The 24,318-nt window shown below is 39.8% G+C and overlaps 1 protein-coding gene across 1 annotated transcript in view; it reads left to right on the top strand.

Moving 5' to 3' along the window:
• The window catches only part of pcdh15b (protocadherin-related 15b), a 231,843-nt gene that overhangs the window by 34,327 nt on the left and 173,198 nt on the right, over positions 1-24,318 (top strand). Inside the window, exons 3-4 of the mRNA XM_053640491.1 lie at positions 3,277-3,297; positions 3,540-3,605. Of these exons, the coding sequence (XP_053496466.1) occupies positions 3,277-3,297; positions 3,540-3,605 (87 nt within the window). The remainder of the gene's footprint in view (positions 1-3,276; positions 3,298-3,539; positions 3,606-24,318) is intronic.

Raw genomic sequence — 24,318 nt, 5'->3', positions numbered from 1 at the left:
GTTACAACATAATTAGAATTTTTATTTATTAAAGCGTGCCACCTTGTATTTTAGTACTTTAGTACTTTAGTTTAAGTTGTAAAACATCCAAAACAAACTATTTCCTGTTATCATAAATTACAGCAGGTATAAACAGTCATTCCCATTCATCATTTTCTCTTGAAGCTGATAAGACAAAAAAAAGTGCAGCTTGTTATGGAAAAAAAAGCACAAACTCTTCGTACGTTAAACCTAAAGGAGGAGCTTTATGGATTGAATGTGTTAATGGGAATGGTAGTTAGCAAATGGTTAAACTTAGTCTTGATACTAAAACAAAAAAGAAACTATTATATTTCAGGTCAAGGATGGTATTCAGAGTGCCCTTGAACATTATTAAACTGACATTTCTGACTGATAACTAACACACAGCTTTAAATAAACAGCTCCACATTTGTGTAACTTACTTCTCCTCTGAAATTCTGCACATGTCTTCATAAATACAGTCCAATTCAGTTTGTCTGAGTAAATATGGTCCAATTTGGGTTGTAAAACACTGCATCTAAACGATGGCCCAGTTATTAAGAACCCGATCTGCTCGGGTTTACCATGTTTGGCGCATTCAAGTCATGTAACATGAGATTCTCACTATTAATGTCTAATTCATGAGCAGCAGACTGAAGGCAGAGATATAAGCTTTGTATGCGAATAGCTTGAGGATTCTCTTGGCAGACACAACAAACGGCTACATTATTCTTTCTTACTCATCCTGAACCCAAGACTGAATGGTTTATTCCAGTTGTGCGGAGATTGCCTCATACCTGTTGACCCTGATGAAAAGTGGCAGAAATCTAGCAGAGAGAAGCAGAGGAGAAAGAGAGTGACCTGAAACCAAATTTCTCCATGCTTACAAATGTAGCCACATGCAGAAATACATCTCTGTCTGTGCTCACTGTAAAGCAGCATGTTTATCAAATCATTCAGTGGAGGATGATGCACTGGTGCACTGTTATGCTGCCTCACTGATATCTATCTGTCTATCTGTCTGTTCATCCATCCATCCATCCAGCGTTCCGATAATTCTGAAGCTGACTGAGGCACTGTATATAATTCTCTGATAATACATATTCTGTGACTATGGGGTCCAAAATGTTGATACCACTATTGAAAATGCTTCCATTTCACTAGTATCTTCGTGGCATGTTCGCCTCGCATCTCTGGGGTTGGGGGTTCGAATCCTGTCTCTGCCCTGTGTGTGTAGTTTGCATGTTCTCCCCATGCTTCTGAGGTTTCCTCCAGGAACCCCGGTTTCCTCCAGGAACCCCGGTTTCCTCCCCCAGGTCCAAAGACATGCGTTGTAGGCTGACTGGCATTTCCAGATTGTCTATAGTGTGTGAATGTGTGTGTGATTGTGCCCTGTGATGGGTTGGTACCCCGTCCAAGGTATCCCCTGCCTTGTGCCCCTATTTCCCTGGGATAGGCTCCAGGCTTCCATGTGACCCTGTGTAGGATAAGTGGTATGGATAATGGATGGATGGATGGATGGATGGATGGATATTCAGCAATAACTTGAATGAATGAATTCTTAGAAATTCTAGATTTTTTTAGTATGCAGCACGTCCCACTTGTGCTTTAAGGACAGTGTGCACTCAAGCTGGCACAGACTTCACAAGTTTGTGTAAAACTTGATGACCCATGTTAGATCAAAGCCATCAGAGACTTATCTGAACATGTGCTTCAGTGGAAGGAATTATACACTAGGAAAATCTGACCTTTTGTACAAAGGTATTAACGTGATCAATATCTTTTTTTTTTTTCTTACATTTAGAAACAGTGGAGAATATTCTGTTTTAAATGAAAAAATAAAACAAAACAAACAGATGCCCTGTTTTCCTGTGAGGCTACATACAAGGAATAATCCCTTTGACATCCATTACCATGGGAAAACCAAAACCAGTTTTATGCATTAAAAAGACACAGATGGTTGTTGACCTGCACAAGTGAGAGAATGATATAAAATATACAAGTAGTAAAAATACTGTGTGTGACACTGCACTAAAAAAGAATTCCTTGTACACCTTGTACTTTCCGAATAAAAAAAACCCGAATCTGATTCTGATAATGTTAGGTACAATCAGGGCGTTATAAAATGTATTCAAGGTCTGGAACAAGAATTAACTGCATGAACATTCTGACCCCATGTACAGTATGGAGGATAGTGATGGAGGCCAAGAAGATCATAGTTTCAGGATTGCACAGTAAAATATGGTGGATTTTCAATGCTGTACTTAATATAGTTTTATTTTTTATATGATTTTTTAATATTTCAGTTTTTAGGAAAACTGTTTGTTAACAAGATTCTTACCCGACTTACTTTTACTTGACTTTATGACAGTAATACAAGTTCCATTTTAGTTCACATGAGACCCTAGGTAAAACCATAATTTAACATTAATCACTAATGAATTCAATATAAATAACTAGCTAATATGATCATATTAAATAAGGAATAAAACATTTTGTCTGCTTTCTGCATAGATTTTGTGTTTTTGTCTCTGTATCAGTCTCTTTTAAGTGCTCCAAATATCCATACCTGCATTTAGACTCAGAGTGGGTGTAGCCTAAACCAGAAGGAAGGGGTTTTTTTTTTCCCCGAAATTAAATGCAAACCCTACCATTATACATCAGAAATGCTGGAAAAGCACCCAGAGGTAGAAACCAGTACTATCAGCATGCTGTATGAGTTCTACAGTAGCTGTAACAGTTCCTCAGGCTCAGCTATATCACTGAATTTCAGAATTGGTCTCAACTAGAGATGTGCATGGGACTTTTTTTTTTAAAACCCCACTTATGCAGCAATTATTCTTTTATATTTTCTAAACTAATCAATGCATGGACATCCTGAAGTGTGCTTAATACCAGGGCATTTTATACACTTCTTTTGATTTGAACCCTGTTGAAATCTTGTCTGAATTGAAAAGGCCAATCAGTGTACAAATGTACACAAAGAATAAAACTTCCTAATGTGATGTGGACTCACTGTGCTTAGTACACTCCTATGTGTTATGAGTGAAGAATGATGTAAGTGTTTGAGAAATTTAATTATGAAATTAAATCAGTTGTTGGTCAAGAACACTTTGGATTTTTGTTTGATGTTTGTTTGATTTAATCCATCTAATACTATTGTCATCTAATTTCTCAGTTAGTATTGTATTTAAATGTTTACATTGATTTAATAGAAAAAGGTCACACTCTTCTCTTTCCTTCCACCCCCCGTCTCTCTGATGGCACTGTTTCCAGTCACAGACTGGCAGTATGAGGGTAAGTCTGTTAACCTTCCTTCTTTTCATCTTGTGTATCTCTTGTCTTTATCTGTTTTATGAGCAGAACACGTGTGCAGCCATAACCTGCCCCCATAGCTAATCCCGTGCTGATAGATCCCATTTTCATATGGTGGCCAATGAATTGAAATGTTAGCTGAAAGTTGAATGCCTCTTTAGCACCAGTTGTTTCTTTGCTTTTGTTTAAAGTTTCTGAAATTTATATTCCCCCCTCCATTTCAGAGTGCAAGCTCTCCAGAACCGGTCCACCAGCCACCATAGTAGCCATAGATGAAGAGAGTCCTAATGGTAGGTATCGATCCACTTTTCTTATGACTTGCACAAATAAAGCACTTCAGCTTGCCAGTGTAACTCCATCACTGCACTACTTTTGCAAGCGCTTAATTGTTTTGACAGCAAAACTAGGCAGAAAAATGCGTCAGGATGTGCTTAACATTTCTCTCAGACAAGCATACTGGTTGATGATGAGTATAGCCATGTAAAAATAAGGATTATAATTTTTGAAGTGGATACCTTGGAATTGCGCCAGTTCTACCAGTCTTGAAAGGTTTCATCTGATTTGTGTTTATTCAGGGTCAAAACATAATAGCTCGATATGCCATCCATATTGTACCATGGCACGGTGGCATGTTTGCCTCACACCTCCAAGGTTGGGGGTTTGATTCCTACCTTTGCCCAGTGTGTGTGGAATTTGCATGTTCTCCCCATGCCTCAGGGGTTTCCTCTGGGTACTTCGGTTTCCTGCCCAGTCCAAAGGCATGCACTATAGGCTGATTTAGGATAAGTAGTACAGAAAATGGATGGATGGATAAACCCTACCATTATACTCCAGAAAAACTGGAGAAAATCCCATAGGTAGAAAATCTAGCACCGTCACCATATGTGAATTCTAGCTCTAACAGTTCCTTAGCCTCAGTTACATCACTCAAGTTCAGAATTGGTCTCAACTAGAGACCATTATTAATTATTATTTGCTATTTTCTAACAGTTAGTTCTGTTTCCAAAAATATAAACAACCTAGTAGCCCAAGTTAAACCACCATGACCCTAAATTGTGATAGAACCTTAGAATTAATTTGAAACTTTCCATTTAATCGATTACCTATTCATTTAAGAAATGCAGAATAAAACATTCCCTTGAATTTCTTTTAGGTTTGTTAAAAGGAACTCTCTGTCTAAACTTTTCCCAGACTTGTCTAATTTATATTTACGAATTGATCAATGTAAAAGATATATAGTATTCTACATGAATGACATGAGCTCCAGATCAAAAATCCAGAGCTTTTATGAAACAACTCTTTTTTTTCCTTTTGCACTTCTCCCTCCTTCTCTCTTTCTACTGCTAGCACTTTAATTGGCTGTGAACATTACTTAAATGCTCTATGGGTATGATAAGAGATCTGGTTTTTAGCATTAGTCAAGGTGTCAATGAATCCCAAAGATGTTTTATTATTGTTATTATTATTATTATTTCAAATAAAAAAATGTTTTGTACTGTTTCTAGCTAGAAACAATAGAAACTACAATATGCTGATATTCATGAGGTATATTTCAGCCTGTAGCCCTATTGCAGCACTGAAACTCTCTGGTTTAACCAATTTTGTGTGACCAGTAAGGAGTGTTGCCCATACTTTTTTCTATTGGATAGACCCTTCAGTGAATTGAGCAGAAATATACCATGAACCGCATATCTGTGCGGCTGCTCCATCCCTGTCTTATTAACATCAGCCAGCTAGCCTAGGATGACAGATTTAACAGGTGATTACCAGAGGTGTTGAACAATTACCATGGCTTGTTAAGTTCACAGATATATGAATGTAGCTAGCTAGTGTTTTTAGTGATTGGGAATGAATATGGGCGGAAATGAGACTGTTTGACGTATATTCGTGTTTGGGCTTTCAAAAAACAAGTCCTATGGCTGGTCTGAACTGCACTGCAGTCATCTTTCAGTTACTCAAATCTGCTTTCTGCTTATATTTTTTTTTAAAAATTTTAGCACTGTAGAATCGTCAGATAACATGGGTGAAGTGCAAAGCAACTGGATCCGACTCTGTTAAGTGGTCCAAATATCTGTATCTGTATTCAGATTTAAACTCAAATTGGTTGGCATCCTGTCCAGGGTGACCTTGTGTCCCATGTCCTGGGATAGGCTTCATGCTCCCTGTGACCCTGTGTAGGATAAGCAGTACAGAAAATGGATAGATGGATGAACAATAAACACTGGAAAACACCCTTTTCTGTAAGATGTGAACGAGACGTTGCACGACTGGTATCTGAAGTCTGTGTAAACTCATGCCTATTTATAGGCCATCTGTAGTCAGGTGACATAGCATTTCACACATCATGTGACTATAAAACGGCACCTGTAAACCATGTCATCAACTTCTGTTTGTCTGAAGCGCAGATGCAGTTTATAGGCATACTCCAGTGGGACAAAGCTACACAATATCTCGTTCCCTTCTCAGAGAACAGGGTTAGATGCATAACCTAGACATTCCCTTTCAAAGGGAACTCAATGTTTTGTGAGCTTCATGCTGTGGGAACAAGTATATCCATCATACTGAGGGTATGGCCTGTTTAAAAAGGTCCGAGCCCAAGGGTCACTGGAAGACCCTCAAGCCGAGGGTGGAATCCATGTCCAAACTGTAATATCGAATGAATGTGTGCGGCATAGACCACCCTGCTGCAACACGCACAACCTGTAAGAGTACCCCTTTGGATAAATCCTTTGAGGAGGTAACCCCCCTAGTGGAATGAGCCCTTATGCCCAGAAGCGGAGTGAGACCATGTGCCTCATAAGCAATAGAGATTGCTTCCACTATCCAATTATGGATGTGCTGCTTTGACGCAACATTACTTCTACTGTCACTGCCAAAGCAGACCAGCAACAGCTCCAACTTATGCCACTGGTCAGAGCGGACACAGTAGGTGCAATTTCTCTTGTTCCAGTGTGAGGAATGGAGGAAGGCAGAAAGTGTGGAACACTACCAGCTTGGCAGCAGACATAGGCACTTTAGGAATAGAATCTGGCCTAGGATATAGGAGGGCCTTGGCTAATCCATAGGCAAAGTCAAGGCAGGAAGGGGCAACAGAGAGAACTTGTGGATCTCCTACTCGCTTGAGAGATGTCAGGGCCAACAGAAGAGCTACCTTTAGAGTCAGAAGCTTCTCTGAGGCTGACTCTAAGGGCTCAAATTGGGTGCCTGACAGACCTTCCAGGACCACAGAAAGGTCCCAGGAAGGTATGTGTTGTCTGCAGATGGGCCTAAGTCCTCTCACACCATGCATAAACCTCAATGTTAGAGGATGTTGCCCCACAGATGGTCCATCAATAGGGGCGAGGCTGGCCGAAATGGTGACCATGTAGACCCTAATTGTAGAAGTAGCCAACCCTGCTGAGAAACGTCCTTGTAAGAACTTCAGGACTGTACTGTAGCTATTGCACAGTTGGCAGGGTCTACCTGACGTTCCTCACACCACGAGACAAAAAGTTGCCACTTGAACTCATATAGTTTTCTCATGGATGGTGCTCTAGCATTTAACATTGTCTCTAAAACCTCGGTTGAGAGACTCCAATCTATGAGCTGGTGCCCCTCAGGGGCCAGACCCACAGTTTCCATAGTTCCGGCTGAGGGTGATTAAATAAACCCTCTTGAGACAGTAGATCCCTGTGAACAGGAATTTCCCAGGGAGCACCGTCTAGCAGGGATATTATCTCCAAGAACCATATTCGAGCTGGCCAATAAGGCACTACTAGCAACAGATGTAGACGGTCTTGGCGAACTCTCGCTAGAACTTGTGGGAGCAGAGCGATCGGGGGAAAGGCCATCCACTTCTGCTTGGCTGAACCTCCACAATATGGACTCCACTACTTGTGGATGGAACCTCCAATCCCCGGGCCTCAGCACCTGCATTGACAGGATGTCTGCCCCCACATTCCGGTTGCCCGGAATATACATTGCACTCCCTGACAAAAACTTTCCCTCCACCCAGAGAAGAAATAGTTGTGCCTGCCTGAACAGGGGGCATGAACGTAACCCTCCCTGGTGGTTGGTATATGAGACCACCGCTGTATTGTCTGTCACAACTAACACATGGTGACTTCTCAATTGAGGAAGAAAGAATTTCAGTGCTAGGAATACGGCCTGCATATTTAGGCGATTTATATGCCACTCTAGATGAGGTCCGCTCCAGACACTGTGAGTTGGCTGGCCGTCTAAGACCAGATCTCAGATCTCAAATTGTCCTAATACGTCCATCTTTTTAGCAAACCAAGAAATAACAGCTGGAAAAACCTCCCTCCCTCAGAGAAAGGGGTACATGTTCTATGGCCCTTTTGTCCAAGAGAGATCTTAGTTCCTTTGCTAACATCAGGCTCTGCTCTGTGCTGACCACTGTGGTGAGCACACCTCTGAAACAGGAGGTCGAGCTCTGAACTGGACCCAGTAGCCCTTTTCTATGGTGGACAGAACCCATGGAGATACATTTGGCAGGAGATTCCACACTGCCAGATGGTCTTTTACTGACATTAACATTTCCAGATTTTGTTCGAGGGAAAGCATCAGATTTTCGATTCCATTTGACAGCTCGCTGACTAGAGAAAACTGAAAACTTGGGACGACATTTGCTAGGGTGGGCCCTACAGTAATACTGGTGTCTAACTGCCCTAACAACCTCTCAACCCCTGATACCTGCCTCTGCGGCCTATCAGTACCGCTCCTTCTTTGCCTGCTTGGCACGGATAACAGTTCTTAAATCAGGCCTGCTAGCAGGCTGTGACTGTGGTTGCCTGGTATCCCTGGCTTTCCATGTGTTCGTGTTCTGTGCCTCCCTCACACTAGTACTGACCGAAGCGCAATATTTCATGGTGCACTTCTGGAAAAAAAAGGGGTTTTCTGCAGTGTGAGGGACATTTATTTTCACTGGTGAGCAAGCTGTTGTCTAGCCTGCCACAAGCCACTTCTTCTTCCCCGGGCCGGTCTAATTTTAGTTTCTCGACCGCCCTAGTGATGGCTGTTTATAGGATTGAGAGCTGCTCTCCATTTTTAGTGCACTTTTAGAGCATGGAGTAACACACTTTGTGAACTCTTTATGGCTCATTCTGTTTAACAGGATAGGGAATGTACACACAGGAAAGTGACATGCAGCTTCGCTGAAGACAAATAAAGCTGAACGTGGTTTACAGGCGCCGTTTTATAGTCACGCGATGCACGAAATGCCATTTCACCTGACAACGCCAGGCCTATAAATAGGCATGATTTTGCACAGAAGAGGGCGCTTCTCACAGCGTGAAGCTGTTGAGGGAACCTAGTACTGTTAGCATCGTGTTAATTCTAGCTCTAACTAATTCTTCCTCAGCCCCAGCTACATCAATCAAGTTCAGAATTGGTCTCAACAATAAACAACCTATTAGCCCAATTTAAACCACCATGTTCCTAACCATGCAGGTCTTTCTTTGTCCCATGAGCTTGAAAATAAACACCTGCTGCTTATACCCCATGGGATCCCAGTCCTGTTTCATATCTCAATTCGCAACCAGATGCCCTTTGAGACTTTCTGGCAAACACATTCTCATTTCATTGAGAATAATCTATTTATTGTTGGTTACATCCCTGGTGCCAGTGGATGTTCATAATAATCCGACAGTCAGTACAGATATTTGCTTTATACTTACTAAACCAGTGCAGAACGTGCAGAAATGAATGCTCCACTCCTGGCGTTCTCAACAGTATAGAATAAAAAGTGTCAGGGAGTGGTTACTTCTGGTGTTAAATGGGGTTACGGCTTGAGTGCAGCTTCAAAAATATTCTATGAACGTGTCATAGTTGTGTGTTTGCCATTTTTACGGCCAATCGATGAATTTCAATGGCCCTCAGCCAGCTGGTAACATTGCCCTTATTTAGTATGATGTTATCATTCCAGACAGGTCAGAAATGTACATGTACAAATACAAAACCTCCACTCCAATACATGCTTATTGGATCTTAAATCTGGAAGCACTACACTTCAGTATATGGAATCAGTTTGGATTGAATGTTATAAACATCTTATTTACATGTCATTGAGTATATATCACATGTTTTACAGCAAAATATTGCTTAGAAGTATAAATTATTCTATCCATTCATCGTACCGGTTATCCTACACAGGGTCGTGAAGAGCCTGGAGCCTATCCCATGGTACTTGGGGCACAAGGCAGGGGACACCCTGGATGGGTGCCAACCCATCGCAGGAAAAATCACACACACCCACCCAATTTGGAAATGCCAATCAGCTTACAATGCATGTCTTTGGAATAGGGGAGGAAACCCCCAAGCACGGGGAGAACATGCAAACTCTGGGCACACAATTGAGTGGGAATCGAGCCCCCACCCCTGGAGATGCAAGGCAAATGTGCTAACCACTAAGCCACCATGTTCCCCTATAAAAGATTCCAAAGTTTAAAAAAGTTGTATCAAGTTTCATCTAAGAGTCACAACTATATAGCTACACAGTTCTCAGATAGAGCCTTGTCATTTCAAGGTCCTGTATAAATCAACCTTTAGTCAATCTCCATATAAGAAAGGAGATAACTTATGGACCAAAATACATTTTTTGTGATAAAACAGCCTAATTTCCATAAATGCAGCTTAATAAGCATATACTGTTTTTTTGTTTGTTTGTTTGTTTGTTTTTTTTTGTCTTTTTTTTTGACTTGCAGGAAATAACAGGGTAGAACTTCATTGGTGATGGAAATTAATTTTGGCAGACCAACACTAGATGCCCAATCAGCTAATATAATACACAATTTCTGTTGTTTTGACTTGCAGGAGATATTTAAAGAGCACTTTATTCAGATAATTTGCTGCTGGGCAGACCATAAATTTGCTATAATTTAGTCAGTCTGATGATGACATTAGATGCCTAAAGAGTTCCGACACAACGTAAAGGGCACCTTGTCACATTTGATAACTTCATGTGAGCTAGCTGTATCAATTTTTTTTGTAAAGTATTTACAAAGAATATAATTATTAGAAGGAGTGGCGAATAAATAATTGCTTCACTGTCTTCTGTGATTGAAGCATCATGATTAGAAGAAAGTACAGTTGTGCTTGAAAGTTTCTGACCTTTAGAATTTTCTCTATTTCTGCATAAATATGACCTAAAACTATCAGATTTTCACACAAGTTCTAAAAGTACACAAAGAGAATTGATGGAACAATGATTTCTGAAGTATACCAGTGAATTCTAAAGGATAATGTCAGGACATCTGTTCACGAACTTTATCTCAAGAGAAAGTGATTCATGCAGCAAGGAAATGACCCTAAGCATAAGTCATTCTACCAAAGAATAGTTAAAGAAGAATAAAGTTCGTAAATACATCATATTTATGCAGAAATGTAGAAATTTCACAAACTTTCAAGCATCACTATACATTGGTTTTTTCTTCTTCTTTTTTTTTTTTGACTTATTTAGCCGTTTTTAGCTTAATTAATCACATTGTACAACACAGGAGGAATGCTTCCTATAAAGCTGTAAATGTGAGACCTGAAACATGTGTGGTCACAGAGAGGACTATGTTACGTGAGGTAGAGTAATAGTTGGTGCGCAAACCTCTCTAATGCCAGCATGCTGAATTGATTTTGATATTCCCGTTTGAATTACACCTAAATTATGTTCCAGACTTATATGCTGTCATATTATACTGTCCAATAAATACATAATGAGTTGACTATACATATAGACTTTAACATTTTTTTTTTTTTAATATTCATGTACATAGAGCTGTCAGGAACAACTATAATTTAAAGCTCACACTCCAAAATTTAATAAAATCAGAAAAAGAACTATTTGGAATTAATTGGGTTTTATGTAATCTCATAAACATTTTAAACCTTCTGGATCTAAGATTTGGGAGCTTTGTTCTTTCTTGTTGTAAAAGGCTGTAGCATGGTAGATACTTGCAAAAGGACTTTTCACAACATTGGTTGTGCTGCACTCTTCTCCACTGCATAGATTAATTTCAAGTCTGAGAGTGAACATTCAGAGATAATAAGAGCTCAGAGCAACCTCAAGGCCGGCTGAGCAAGCTAGCTAAAATATAGTGCAGAGAATAAAACTGTCATGTCCAGTCACTTCCAATAAATGTATCTTCAGTACCCGATCTGCGTTATCCATGTATATTATTGTCCAATCTATGTATTTTGTTCTCTAGCCTGTTGAAAAATGTTGGCATGAGCCAGATAGTTTTTGCATGCTAGCTAAAACACAGAGCAATAAATATACCTACAAGGGCAAGCAATCAACCAGGATGACTCTCTCTTTCTCTCTCTCTCTCGCTTTTTCTCTCGATAAAACTGAGTTTGACATATAGACAAATGCAAAAACAGCCACCCATCTAGCTTAACTGGATAATGATAAAAATCTCATAACAAGGATAAATCAACTGACCATCATCATTATTATCACTGCCTTCCCACCAAGTCAGGGAACAACTACCCTCTTTAATTTTACTTTTATAGTATTATGTCTGATTCACATTAGCATGATAGCTTAGTGGTTAGCACATTTGCCTCACACCTCCAAGGCTGGGGGTTCAATTCCCACCTCTGCCCTGTGTGCACTGAGCTTGCATGTTCTCCCTTGTGTTTTGGGGGTTTCCTCACTCAGTTCAAAGACATGGGTTATAGTGTGCGATTGTTCACTTAAAGGGTTGGTACCCCGGCCAGGGTGTCCCTCACCACTTGCCATAGGATAGGCTCCAGGCTCACATGACCCTGTGAGATTAAGTGGTACAGAAAATGGATGGATGGATATCTGACTCACATTCTCACTTCTGTTTGGTTTGTTTACTCTTTCTATGCCTGTCACTGTGTAGTTGCACCTCTTTTATGCCTGAAATTGGGGTGTGACATTTTTGAGTATAGCCTAACCACTTTGTCTCCAACATTTTTGGGGGAGGATTTTTCCCAGATTTTTCTCACTAATTTTGTTTTGGCCAATTCCCACCCATCAGTTAGGTCTCCCTTTTTCAAATTCTTTTCAAATTGCTGCTCATGCTGTGTCATGTGGTGGCGTAACACACTCTGAGAAAAGCGCTATCCATTGGCTGGTGATTGACTGGAGAGAGTATGCCACTCTCACAGTCACGGGAGCTACCATGTTGGTTTTAATAAGGTTGGCCTATTTTTCTTGTTTAGAGCTCTTGGGAGTTTTTGACAGTTGTGTCTAGACCACCACCTTTAAAGACACTTTCCTTTAAGCCCACCCAAAAAAAAAACAGGGGATAGAAAATGTAGCAAATTGACACTGCAGATAAATTTATTTATTTATTTATTTATTTATTTATTGCAGATTTTCTTTCAAACTGATATAGAATAAAAGTAAAAGACAAAAAAAAAAAAATTCAGAATAATAGGGTGCATGATAATATTGTCACGATTCCCCCTTTAAGCAGCGTGCTCTAAGCGCGAATGCGCGAGCACCTGCTTTTCCGTTGTTGACCGTAATGACATCTGGACACGTGTGTTTTGTTTATGTTTCTGTCATGTCTCCTCCCTGTTCTGTCATTGGCTGGGATTTCACGTGGGTCTGTATTGCTCTCAGCTGCTAGCGGTTTAGACGCTGATCATGTCCGCATATATACCGCGCGCCTCCCAGCACACAACGCGGAAGATTATCATAGAGTTAGTTTAAGTTCGTATCGTATCGTATCGTATCGTAGTCATAGTCACGGTCCATGTTTAGAGATAGTTTGCGCTGGATTATCCGCTTCCAGTCCCTCGTCATAGTTCGTTTCTTGTTTTGTTTATCAACCCTGTTTTCCGTGACCACGACCGAGATTCCTGCCTTGCCCCGTGTATACCTGTTTGCCAATCGCCTGACCTCTTGCATGTTTGTGGATTACGTTTTGGATCACGTTTTGGATTTGTCTGCCTGTCTCCCTTTCAAATAAACAACTGTTCATCCTGCACTTGCATCCGTCCTATCTGCACCGTCACGATTCGTGACAAATATATGAAAAAAGTAGTCAAATATTCAAAAAATAAGAATATGTTCAGAGGATCTCAGAGGAAGGGCATGTTTTTCCCACACTCCCCAGTTAGCAGCTGTTGTGTAATAGGGGAGGGTTAGCTAGTGAGCTACGTATGTGGGAACTGACGAGAACAAATTGGGGAGAAAATGGTGGGAAAAGTAGCTTGGTGGTTAGCAAATTTGCCTTGCACCTATGGTTTGGGAGTTCAAATCCCACCTCTGCCCTGTGGGTGCGGAGTATGCATGTTCTCCTCGTGCTTGTGATTGTGCCCTGCAATGGGTTGGCACCCCATCCAGGTTATCCCCCACCTCGTGCCCTGAGTTCCCTGGGATAGGCTCCAGGCTTCCCCATGACCCTTTGCAGGACAAACTGTACAAATATCATGATATCTAAATATTTAATGACGTGAAACAAAGGCACATAAGGTAATTGTGCAATCATACACAGTAACTAACCGTGAAAGCGTGACAATATAAAAACCCTAGAATATAGAAAGGCTATATGAAATGTTAAATATATGCCTTTATTATACAGTTTCAATTAGCTGTATACTTTGTAGCCAAGTGTCAGCTACTATATTTTGGGTCTTATGAAGGAGCCAAAGAAGTGCCAAACTTTTGCCAGGAAAAATTGAAGAGAATGATCTCTATCTTTTTCAAAGACAGATCAGCAGTATGTTGAAGGAAATTGAGAAAATGTTCATGGAAGGGTGTTTTTAAGCATTGAGACTTTATTTTGCAAACGTACAGCAGACATCCCAACTCTCCCGGCAGTTCCATGAGTCTCCCGCATTTTAATAGTGGCTCCCTGATGCCTGCAAATTATATACAATATCTCGGAAATCAATTTTATTTTAGAACGAATGAGAGTTCTTTCAATGGACATTTCTAATGGTAGACGGGTTCTGGAGAAACCGAGAGAGTGAGTGACAGACATGGTAAGAGAGTGACACAGCGCGTGTCCTGATTGGTCTCTCTTTGTGCTAACTAACCTGTCAGTTTTCTCAGTAAGCGGGCTTTACTGTTGACCTCTCTCTCTCCAGTTCATCCATCAGTTTAGTGTCCAAATAAAAAAAAAAGTACAAAAAGCACTTCACCCCAGACTACACTAAAGTGTACTCATGCATAATAGGGGTAAAAAATAACTGTTTGCAGCAGTGATTTCTCAGTTTCCCATGGTGGGTTAAATGACTGTAAAAGACATGTTGAGGTGTTTAATAGGTGTCATTCGTCCATTTAGTATAGCTAACTTTATTTTAACTAGCTGCTATAAGGAGCTACTGTATTGATGTCTAGGTGATGAGGCCAAACTCTCTGTGGACATGTGTAAAGTAGTTATTGAATAAAAAATAACTCCATGAGTTGAATAATACAGTGATATAGTATAATATAACATGAAACAGTGTAAGTACACATTTTAATGTCACATTTTATGCATATATCAGACTTACATTAGGTGAAATCACAAAAACAAAATATGTATGTAACCTATTACATGAAAGAGTATAATAAGGATACATGGTGGTGGTGGGTTTGGGGGTGGCAGTAGCTGGTAGGGGCCATCTCCCTGAGTTTTTGCATGTTAGTATGTCTGCGTACAGCTACAAACTAAGATCCCCTCATCCCATAATGCATGCTCTGCAGAGTCATCATGAATTATAAATAATGCTATTTTTCCTCCCATCTCCAATTTTTAGGTCAGCAATGACAGACATTAACTCAATTGAAAGCCAATTTGAAGACCTAATAACAGCTTGGACCTGAAATTCTGCCTTTCACCATGGCTGTCTGATTAACACTATGCTGCAAATATGTTTAAAGGGCAAAAACATGGTTAAAGCTAGCTGCTGAGAGGACTGGAAAATTGGTTTGTTCAGTCAGTGAAGCTAATATGCAGAGCAGGTTCTCTTCCTGTCAGAGAGATAAAGACACAAATGACCTGCTCGTCTGCCTGTTGCATAAGTAATTTCCGTGGAGGGATATTATATCTCATGGAAGGTTGCTTTCTGTTCTCCAGAGAGGAAAGTACAGATTCTGGAGTGTTGATTATTATACATAGGACTGGACTCCATCTATACACTCCATCTCCATCTACAAAAAAGTTCTTCAGTGGTTCTTTGGAGGTTTAACAGCCACCTCTTTATATAGATGTTCTGGCTATTATTAGGAAAATCTCTGCCAAGAGGGTGTAGAACCTTTAAGGATTTTCCCATAGGGACCATATGCCATATAGCATTGCTCATCGCTACTCCTGTTGCTTATGTAGGTTTACACAGGAAATCCTAGTTAGACTTTTATGTCAGAGGTGTTCTATAGATAAACACTTCTTTTACAAGTCATAGCATTTCAGTACTTCATTCATGACTGCTTAGCACTTATCTTGCCTGAGCAATTTTAGCATTCTGTCTCATCCCTTGTGCTTTTCAGTCATGCAGTTCTGCCTCAGCTTCCTCTGGAAATGACCAGAGTTATGGCGCTGAAAGGATTTTATTAAAAAGGAACAATTTCATATCAATTGGCGAGGCACATTAAAGTATCACTGGATGAGGGGACCCAATAAAACCCTGTGGAATCAAATCCCATTTCTCTCTTTCATCCGCTCTTCTAAGCACTTCACTCAACACCTGGGACTGTGACAAAATTATTACACCGGCCCCATAGTACATTTCTCATCAGTGGGGTTCTCATTTGTGTCATTTGTGTGCTGTGTGAGGCTATGAATGTCAGCTGTGGAGGATGGAATAGCAGGATTGACGTAAAGATGGAGGTCAGTTCTGCTTGCGGAATAGATTTACTGTCAGAATGCACTAAAGTATTCCCTTAACTGACTTGGAGAATGGCCTGTGGTCAGCAGACCAGGTCCGGTCAGCATAGGGATCTCCTTGTGTGTTCAAAATGAACAAAATAAAGGTGATGAAGAGCGATGCTTAATGAATATTTAGGCTGATTCGCCTAAGAGACAGCTCTGACTTAGGATTGAAGGCTCTGCTTAGGATAGAAGCAGCCAGCTATTGATCTGCAGGGGCTGGAAAAAGAGTATGAGCGTAGGCCTTGAGTTGATTGGAGAGTGCCTGAAGGATGTTGAAAATTCTTAAAGATTAACGAAGTCATGTTCCAAGTGTCAGGGGGGGTGGGCGTAGAGCAAATCAGCTGTATTGCCTTCTTCCTCACTGTTCTTTTGTCTTATTTAGTCTTCATCAATCTGTGCTCTTTCCCAGATCTCATTAAATGCTGTCTACTAATCCTAGCTTTCTGATCCTCTTCAGTTCACTCGCTTTGAGCCAGAGCACTGACTAAAATGTCTATAAAGCAAAAGACAATTTGTGAAATGTGACAACACTCTAAAGACAACTATGTGACTGCATCAAAAAAAAAAAACATTGCCATTTGGGGCATTGTTCTTTAGAGGTGTTAGGGCTTAAAATTTGCCTGTAAATGAAAGGAAAAGTGTACAAACGTCTTTGTACATATGTCTCTTTTTTATGTTTTTGTATATACACTAAAAAAAAAAAGAAAGAAATTAAGAGCAGAATTTCCACTTCAGTTCAACAAAAAGTAAATAGGTAAATTTAAATAGGTTTCATTTTAACTCATTAAATAGAAATACATACATACACCTATCAGCCATAACATTAAAACCACTTTCCTAATATTGTGTAAGTTCCCCTTGTGCTGATGAACTTAATTTATTGTAGTAACATTGACATTATATCCACATGTAAAAGCCACATATTTTATTTAGGTGGAAATTCAGCTCTCAGTTCAAATGATGATCCATGATTTTTCAGTGTGTAACAAAAAAAATGTAAAGAAAGGAAAATATAAAATCTCCTAATTGTTCTTCTTTATAAAATGTTATTTTTGAGAATGACTTTTCCATAAAATCTATTATTTACCAGTGATAAAAGTAGCTTGAATTGGTCCTGTGGTTGGTGAATTCTGAACATTCAGCGGGGATCTGAGTTCTGAGTTTTTCGTTTTTTAATGTATCAATCAGGTGCATTTTCAGTTAATCAAAATCATGTAGACCAATTTTTGAAAGCTCCTTTTCCTCCTCCACTACCTCATCAGTTCTCCTCATTATATCTACCACAGTAATCTCCCCCATCTCTCTCTCTGTCCTTCCTTTTGAATAATTGAGTGATGTTTTTTTTGCATTTTTCTTTGATATTCTGTAATAATCATTAATATATCTACAACTCACTTATCTGTACTAGCAATCCAGAAGTGACAGAAGTTGAGCCCTTAATAATTAAAAATTTAGTTCAGAATCAGAATCTTTGGAATTTTAGCCAATCAAAGGCAATTAACCAGTCAATCTTTTTATAGATATTTGATCACATGTCTGTGCATTCAATGAATTGTTGCAAACAAGTTGATCACAACATTGATAAAGACTCAACCAAAGCGACCTTGAAGCTATTTGTTTATCTCATTCATATGAAAACCGAAGAAGTAGCTAGTTCAAAATGAATCGCATGAGTTTGGACAAGAGTAGGATCCTTGACATGTGCACCACGTTTAGAAAATAAAGTTTCATCATCTAGAGATAAGATCGGATGTAATATTTGAATGCTATTTAAGTGTCCATGGCCTGGTAAGCTGATTAACTAGGTTAGCTTTTCTTGACAAGCATTTTTCTTTATCAGCATGATCATGACGGTATGCAGAGCTCTTGGAGACATATTGGATGTAGCTAGCTACTCTTTTGGCTGGGGCTGAGTGACAGGACGGAGCAAGCAGGTTGGGATGATATGCAAGTGACATTAAATGCTGTTTTTTTAACAATGCAGAGGGTTTTAAAAATCATGACAAATTAAACTTTTTTTGTTGTTGTTGGTACTGCGTACAAGCAGGAAATCTCTTGCTAGTACGGCGTACCATACCGGCTTCCATTCAATTTTGGTATTTATTACATTGTCATTATAAGCTGAACGAGAGAATGGCTGTGAGGAAAGGTAATGTGCTGAGCACCAAACCCCCCACAAAAATTCTAAATCGGCATGGTAATGTGAAGTGCTGCTGATCAAAAAACAGATAGTTGTTTGGTTTATGGTCAGGAGTGTAGTGTTTTTCTGTGTGCCACTGTGTATGACAAGGTTATGAACATGCTAGGAGTGGCAGCAGAGGTAGCAATGTAATGTGTGGATTAAACAGACAAAGGGTTTTCAATGCACTTGTGTCCCCTGTGTGAAGAAAACCTTAGCACACACAATTTTATTTATTTATTTATTTATTTATTTATTTTTTTACCAAAACAAGGTTAAATTAGCAGTATGAGAGAGTCCTCCAGTTTCTGTGGTTTTAGTTGATTAGAATTGGATTTTGGTTACTTGTTCTTAGGTAGAGTGATTCCGTACACAGCAGACTGAGCACTACCATTAAGATGATGTACAATAAGCATTCAGATGAAAGCAGCATCAATCATCTGGTACTCCCTTCGTTTAAAACGCAGCACAACTGTTAATAGGATATCCTTCAAAACAGAGCCATGTACTAGGAATGCACGGTAAGAGCTCTGGAATCACGAAAATTAAATAACTGTATGCTGACCACTGGCTTTGAAGTGCTTACAAATGACCTGAGTTTTTCATGTGGATGTTAAAGTATGCTTTATCAAAACCTCTAGTAGTTTTGAAACTGGTCAGGACATAATAAAACAAATTATTTATTAAAGGGATTATTTGAATATTGCAGTCTACCAAAGTGCCTCTACATAATTTTGTATTACCTTAATTATGAAAAAGGATATGTGGATACACTTTCATTTTGATTTATCTTCCTGCTTATAATAGATTGACCCAAATCACAACTAGATCCTGACAAATTGTGTTGCATTTTTTGTGTGTGTCTTCCATGTTGCTCTGAATCATTTCTGTAGGCAGAAATCCTTAATAACTCATAACAGTTGACAGCATATTTCTGGTCAGAATCTCACAGGAGAATTACACAGAGTTGCCATTTTATCAAGCACACATAAGTAACACAAGTGTGTTTGACCTCTTTTGGCCTTGTTACAGAAACCTACAAACTGTGAAATCCTATTTGTTTTAGTAAGAATGCTTAAAAACAAACAAACACTCAAGTACACTAAATATTCAAGTGCACTTAAAGTGCCATCCTAATAATTAGTACACTTAAAGTGTGGTAAAATGGAACATCTATTTTTGTATTTAGTGTGCTGTCATTGTACAAAAATAGTAGTCTGGTCTTCATTGTGTTACGAGTACTTACAGTTGAGATGCAAACATTCACCGATGCTCAAGAAGGCAACACAATACATTAAGAGCCGAGGGGTGTAAACTTTTGGACAAGATGATGTTATTATTAAAAAATAAGATTTTTAAACAAAATAATGTATTGTGTTGCCTTCTTGAGCATCAGTGAATGTTTGGACCTTTTGTAATTGTGTTTAAGTCCCTCAGTTGTGTGAAAAGATCATGATCACAAAATCATAGCCACTGCTAGAAATGGGTCAAATATGCAAAAGGTGCTGTGAAACCAAAGAATATGCAGGTCCTGGAGGATTTTTCTGAAGAACAGTGGGCAGTTTAACTGTTCAGGACAAACAAGGGACTCATGAACAACTATCACAAAACATAAAAACAGTCATTGATCATCCAGGTAACGACACACAGGATTAAGAATCAAGTGTATACAGTATCTCACAAAAGTAAGTACACCCCTCACATTTTTGTAAATATTTGATTATATCTTTTAAGGTGACAACACTGAAGAAATGACATTTTACTACAATATAAAGTAGTGAGCGTACAGCTTGTAATACAGTGTGAATTTTCTGTCCCCTCAAAATAACTCAACACACAGCCATTAATGTCTAAACCACTGGCAACAAAAGTGAGTACACCCCTAAGTGAAAATGTCCAAATTGGGCCCAAAGTGTCAATATTTTGTGTGGACACCATTATTTTCCAGCACTGCCTTAACGCTCCTGGGCATGGAGTTCACCAGAGCTTCACAGGTTGCCACTGGAGTCCTCTTCCACTCCTCCATGACAACATCACAAAGCTGGTGGATGTTAGAGACCTTGTGCTCCACCTTCCATTTGAGGATGCCCCACAGATGCTCAGTAGGGTTTAGTCCATCACCTACACCCTCAGCTTCTTTAGCAAGGTAGTAGTAATCTTGGAGGTGTGTTTGGGGTCGTTATCATGCTGGAATACTGCCCTGTGGCCCAGTCTCTGAAGGGAGGGGATCATGCTCTGCTTCAGTATGTCACAGTACAAGTTGGCATTCATGGTTCCCTCAATGAACTGTAGCTCCCCAGTGCCGGCAGCACTCATGCAGCCCCAGACCATGACACTCCCACCACCATGCTTGACTGTAGGCAATACACACTTGTCTTTGTATTCCTCACCTGGTTGCCGCCGCACACGCTTGACACCTTCTGAACCAAATAAGTTTATCTTGGTCTCATCAGACCACAGGACATGGTTCCAGTAATCCATGTCCTTAGTCTGCTTGTCTTCAGCAAACTGTTTGCAGGCTTTCTTGTGCATCATCTTTAGAAGAGGCTTCCTTCTGGGTCGACAGCCATGCAGACCAATTTGATGCAGTGTGCGGCGTGTGGTCTGAGCACTGACAGGCTGACCCCCCACCCCTTTAACCTCTGCAGCAATGCTGGCAGCACTCATATATCTATTTCCCAAAGACAACCTCTGGATATGATGCTGAGCATGTGCACTCAGCTTCTTTGGTCGGCCATGGCAAGGCCTGTTCTAAGTGGAACCTGTCCTGTTACACTGTTATATGGTCTTGACCATCGTGCTGCAGCTCAGTGTCAGGGTCTTGGCAATTTTCTTATAGCCTAGGCCATCTTTATGTAGAGCAACAATTCTTTTTTTCAGATCCTCAGAGAGTTCTTTGCCATGAGGTGCCATGTTGAACTTCCAGTGACCAGTATGAGGGAGTGTGAGAGCGAGGACACCAAATTTAACACACCTGCTCCCCATTCACACCTGAGACCTTGTAACACTAACAAGTCACATGACACCGGAAAGGGAAAATGGCTACTTGGGCCCAATTTGGGCATTTTCACTTAAGGGTGTACTCACTTTTGTTGCCAGCGGTTTAGACATTAATGGCTGTGTGTTGAGTTATTTTGAGGGGACAGAAAATTTACACTGTTACACAAGCTGTACACTCACTACTTTACATTGTAGCAAAGTGTCATTTCTTCAGTGTTGTCACATGAAAAGATATAATCAAATATTTACAAAAATGTGAGGGGTGTACTCACTTTTGTGAGATACTGTATATACTTTACTTTTTAATTGGTTCATATGTGTAAATTCACTTATTATTGTGTCTTGTGGATTATATGTAAACATCTGTTATGAGAAATAGTTTGTTCAGGGCAGTACTAAATAGAAAATTCCCCATATCAACCATGACACATGTTTATGTAGAGTGTCTGCAATACAAGTTCCTGCGAATTAGCTGTTAATTCAGAACTATAAAATGAGGTTGCTTGTCACAGTTTTCAATCAGAATGTCACAGCTCTTGAATAATACAAGTAATAATAAACAAGCCATATTCATCTAAATCTACAAAGCACTCCAGTCCCAGAATTCCAGAACATTTCTTTGCTTTGAACCCAAACACTTCAATAAAACTCCTATTTACAGACAAACACAAAATAATTTCATCAATGCACATGTGTAAATGGTAAATGGTGCACTTATATAGCACGTTTATCCAGAGCGCTTTATACTGTGTCTCATTCACCCATTCACACACACACTCACACACCAATGGTAGCAGAGCTGCCATGCAAGGTGCTACCCCTAGGAGCAACTTGGGGTTCAGTGTCTTGCCCAAGGATACTTCGGCATGTGGAGTCATGTGGGCCAGGAACCAAACCGCCAACCCTACGATTAGTGGACAACCCGCTGTACCACCTGAGCCACAGCTGCCCCAATGTGTAAAGGATAGTGTCTGTTAACGTACAGTTCCATTCATTAATATTGGCACCCTTGGTAAATATGAGCAAAGAAGGCTGTGGAAAATTGTCTTTATTGTTTAACCTTTTGGTCATTTGTTAAAAAATTCACAAAAATATTCTGCTCTCATGGATATCAAACAATTGCAAACACAAGTAAGGATTATCCAAAAAAATATATTTGTTAAATATAGGTGTGCAACAATTATTGGCACCCTTTTAGTCAATACTTTGTGCTACCTCTCTTTGCCAAGATAACAGCTCTGAGTCTTCTCCTATAATGCCTGATGAGGTTGGAGGTGACATGGCAAGGGATCTGAGACCGTTCCTCCATACAGAATCTCTCTAGATCCATAAAATTTCAAGGTCCATGCTGGTGGACTCTCCTCTTCAGTTCACCCATAGGTTTTCTATGAGTTTCAAGTCAGGGGATGGCCATGGCAGGACCTTGATGATCAGGTGTCCACATACTTAGTGTATGTTTTTTCTTGTTTTTCGTGGTGATTATGATGATGATATAAATGCAAATCATGGTTGTTGAAGATGAACCTGACAAATACTCCAGCTTTCATTGAAATTTGCACACTTGTCATATGGATTATTTGCATGTTATTTTCTCCTGCAGAAATACACACTGTTACAAGTGTGTGTTTCAGCAGCTCATTTGAAATGCTGTGGCATAAAAATTAAGTGTGCTGCTGTTGCTGCTGCTGCTCAGAATGTAAATCCCATCTGAGCAAAACTTTCTGATCAAAGCCCTTTTAAAGTAAATTTCATTTTGTCTCTCTGTTATCTTCCTTTTCCTGAGCAACACTTATTTTTTTGTCACTGGCACCTAACAGTCCTTTTGATCCAGGTGACGTCATGAGTGGTCTAAACCAGTGGTTTTCAAAGTGGGGGCCAGCAGGGGGCGCCCGGGGGGCCTCAACAATTTGGTGTGAAAAATAAATAACTACATGATTCTCGCTCCCAGACAACCACACACACACACACACACACACACACACACACACCCCAAATTGTGTTTTAAAGACATCTTGCAAATTGGGGCCTCAGTCAAATGTTAATGCCATTTGGGTGGCCTTGCCCTGGAAAAGTTTGGGAACCCCTGGTCTAAACGCTCTCATTGACAAGATGGCAAGCTACAGTGCCTTCCATTAATATTGGCACTCTTGGTAAATATGAGCAAAGAAGGATGTGAAAATTTTATTTTTGTTTAACCTTTTGATCTTTTGTTTAAAAAAGCACAAAAATACTCTGCTCTCATGGATTTGTTAAATATAGGTGTGCAACAATTATTGGCACCCCTATACATTAACATGAGAAAAATATATTTGAAGTATATTCCAATTGATATTTTACATTTTATTTAGTACACCTGGGTGACTAGGACTAGGAAATTATTCAATCATGACCCTGTTTCACAGGGGTATAAATATGAGACAACACATAGGCCAAATTCCCTTAGTCATTAATAACAATGTGTAAGACCAAGGAATATAACTGTGGTATGCAGCAAAAAGTTCTTGAGCTTCACAAAATGGGAAGTGGCTATAATAAAATAGCACAAGCATTGAACATGGCCATTTCCACCATCAGGGCAATAATTAAGAAGTTACAGTCAACTGGAAGTGTTATGAATCAACCTTTAATTGGACATGTGTCTATATTGTCTCCACACACTGTGAAGAGGAAGTGTCACGTAATGTAGGCACAGGACAGAAGCAAGTGCAGATATGGCAGTTTAATCAAACAAAGTGCAAAGGATTAGGCAGAAAACAAAGTACATGGCAGGCTAGGGTCAAGCAAACAGGCAAAATTAGGCAAGGCAGACGATCGACGTCAACAGAGTAAACAATATCAAAGATCAGAAAAGCAAACACGATATAAGGCTTGGAAATACGACAGAGACTAGGTAACTGAATGTAATACTTTGCTAAGTCATAGTGTTCAAAAGGTCTCTTATATAGCATGGTTGTGAGTGCTGTGAATAGGATGCAGGTGTGTGTGATTAGAACTCCGGAG

Source organism: Ictalurus furcatus, chromosome 13, assembly GCF_023375685.1.
Source record: "Ictalurus furcatus strain D&B chromosome 13, Billie_1.0, whole genome shotgun sequence".
NCBI lineage: Eukaryota > Metazoa > Chordata > Actinopteri > Siluriformes > Ictaluridae > Ictalurus > Ictalurus furcatus.
This window is presented reverse-complemented; position numbering and strand designations above follow the sequence as displayed.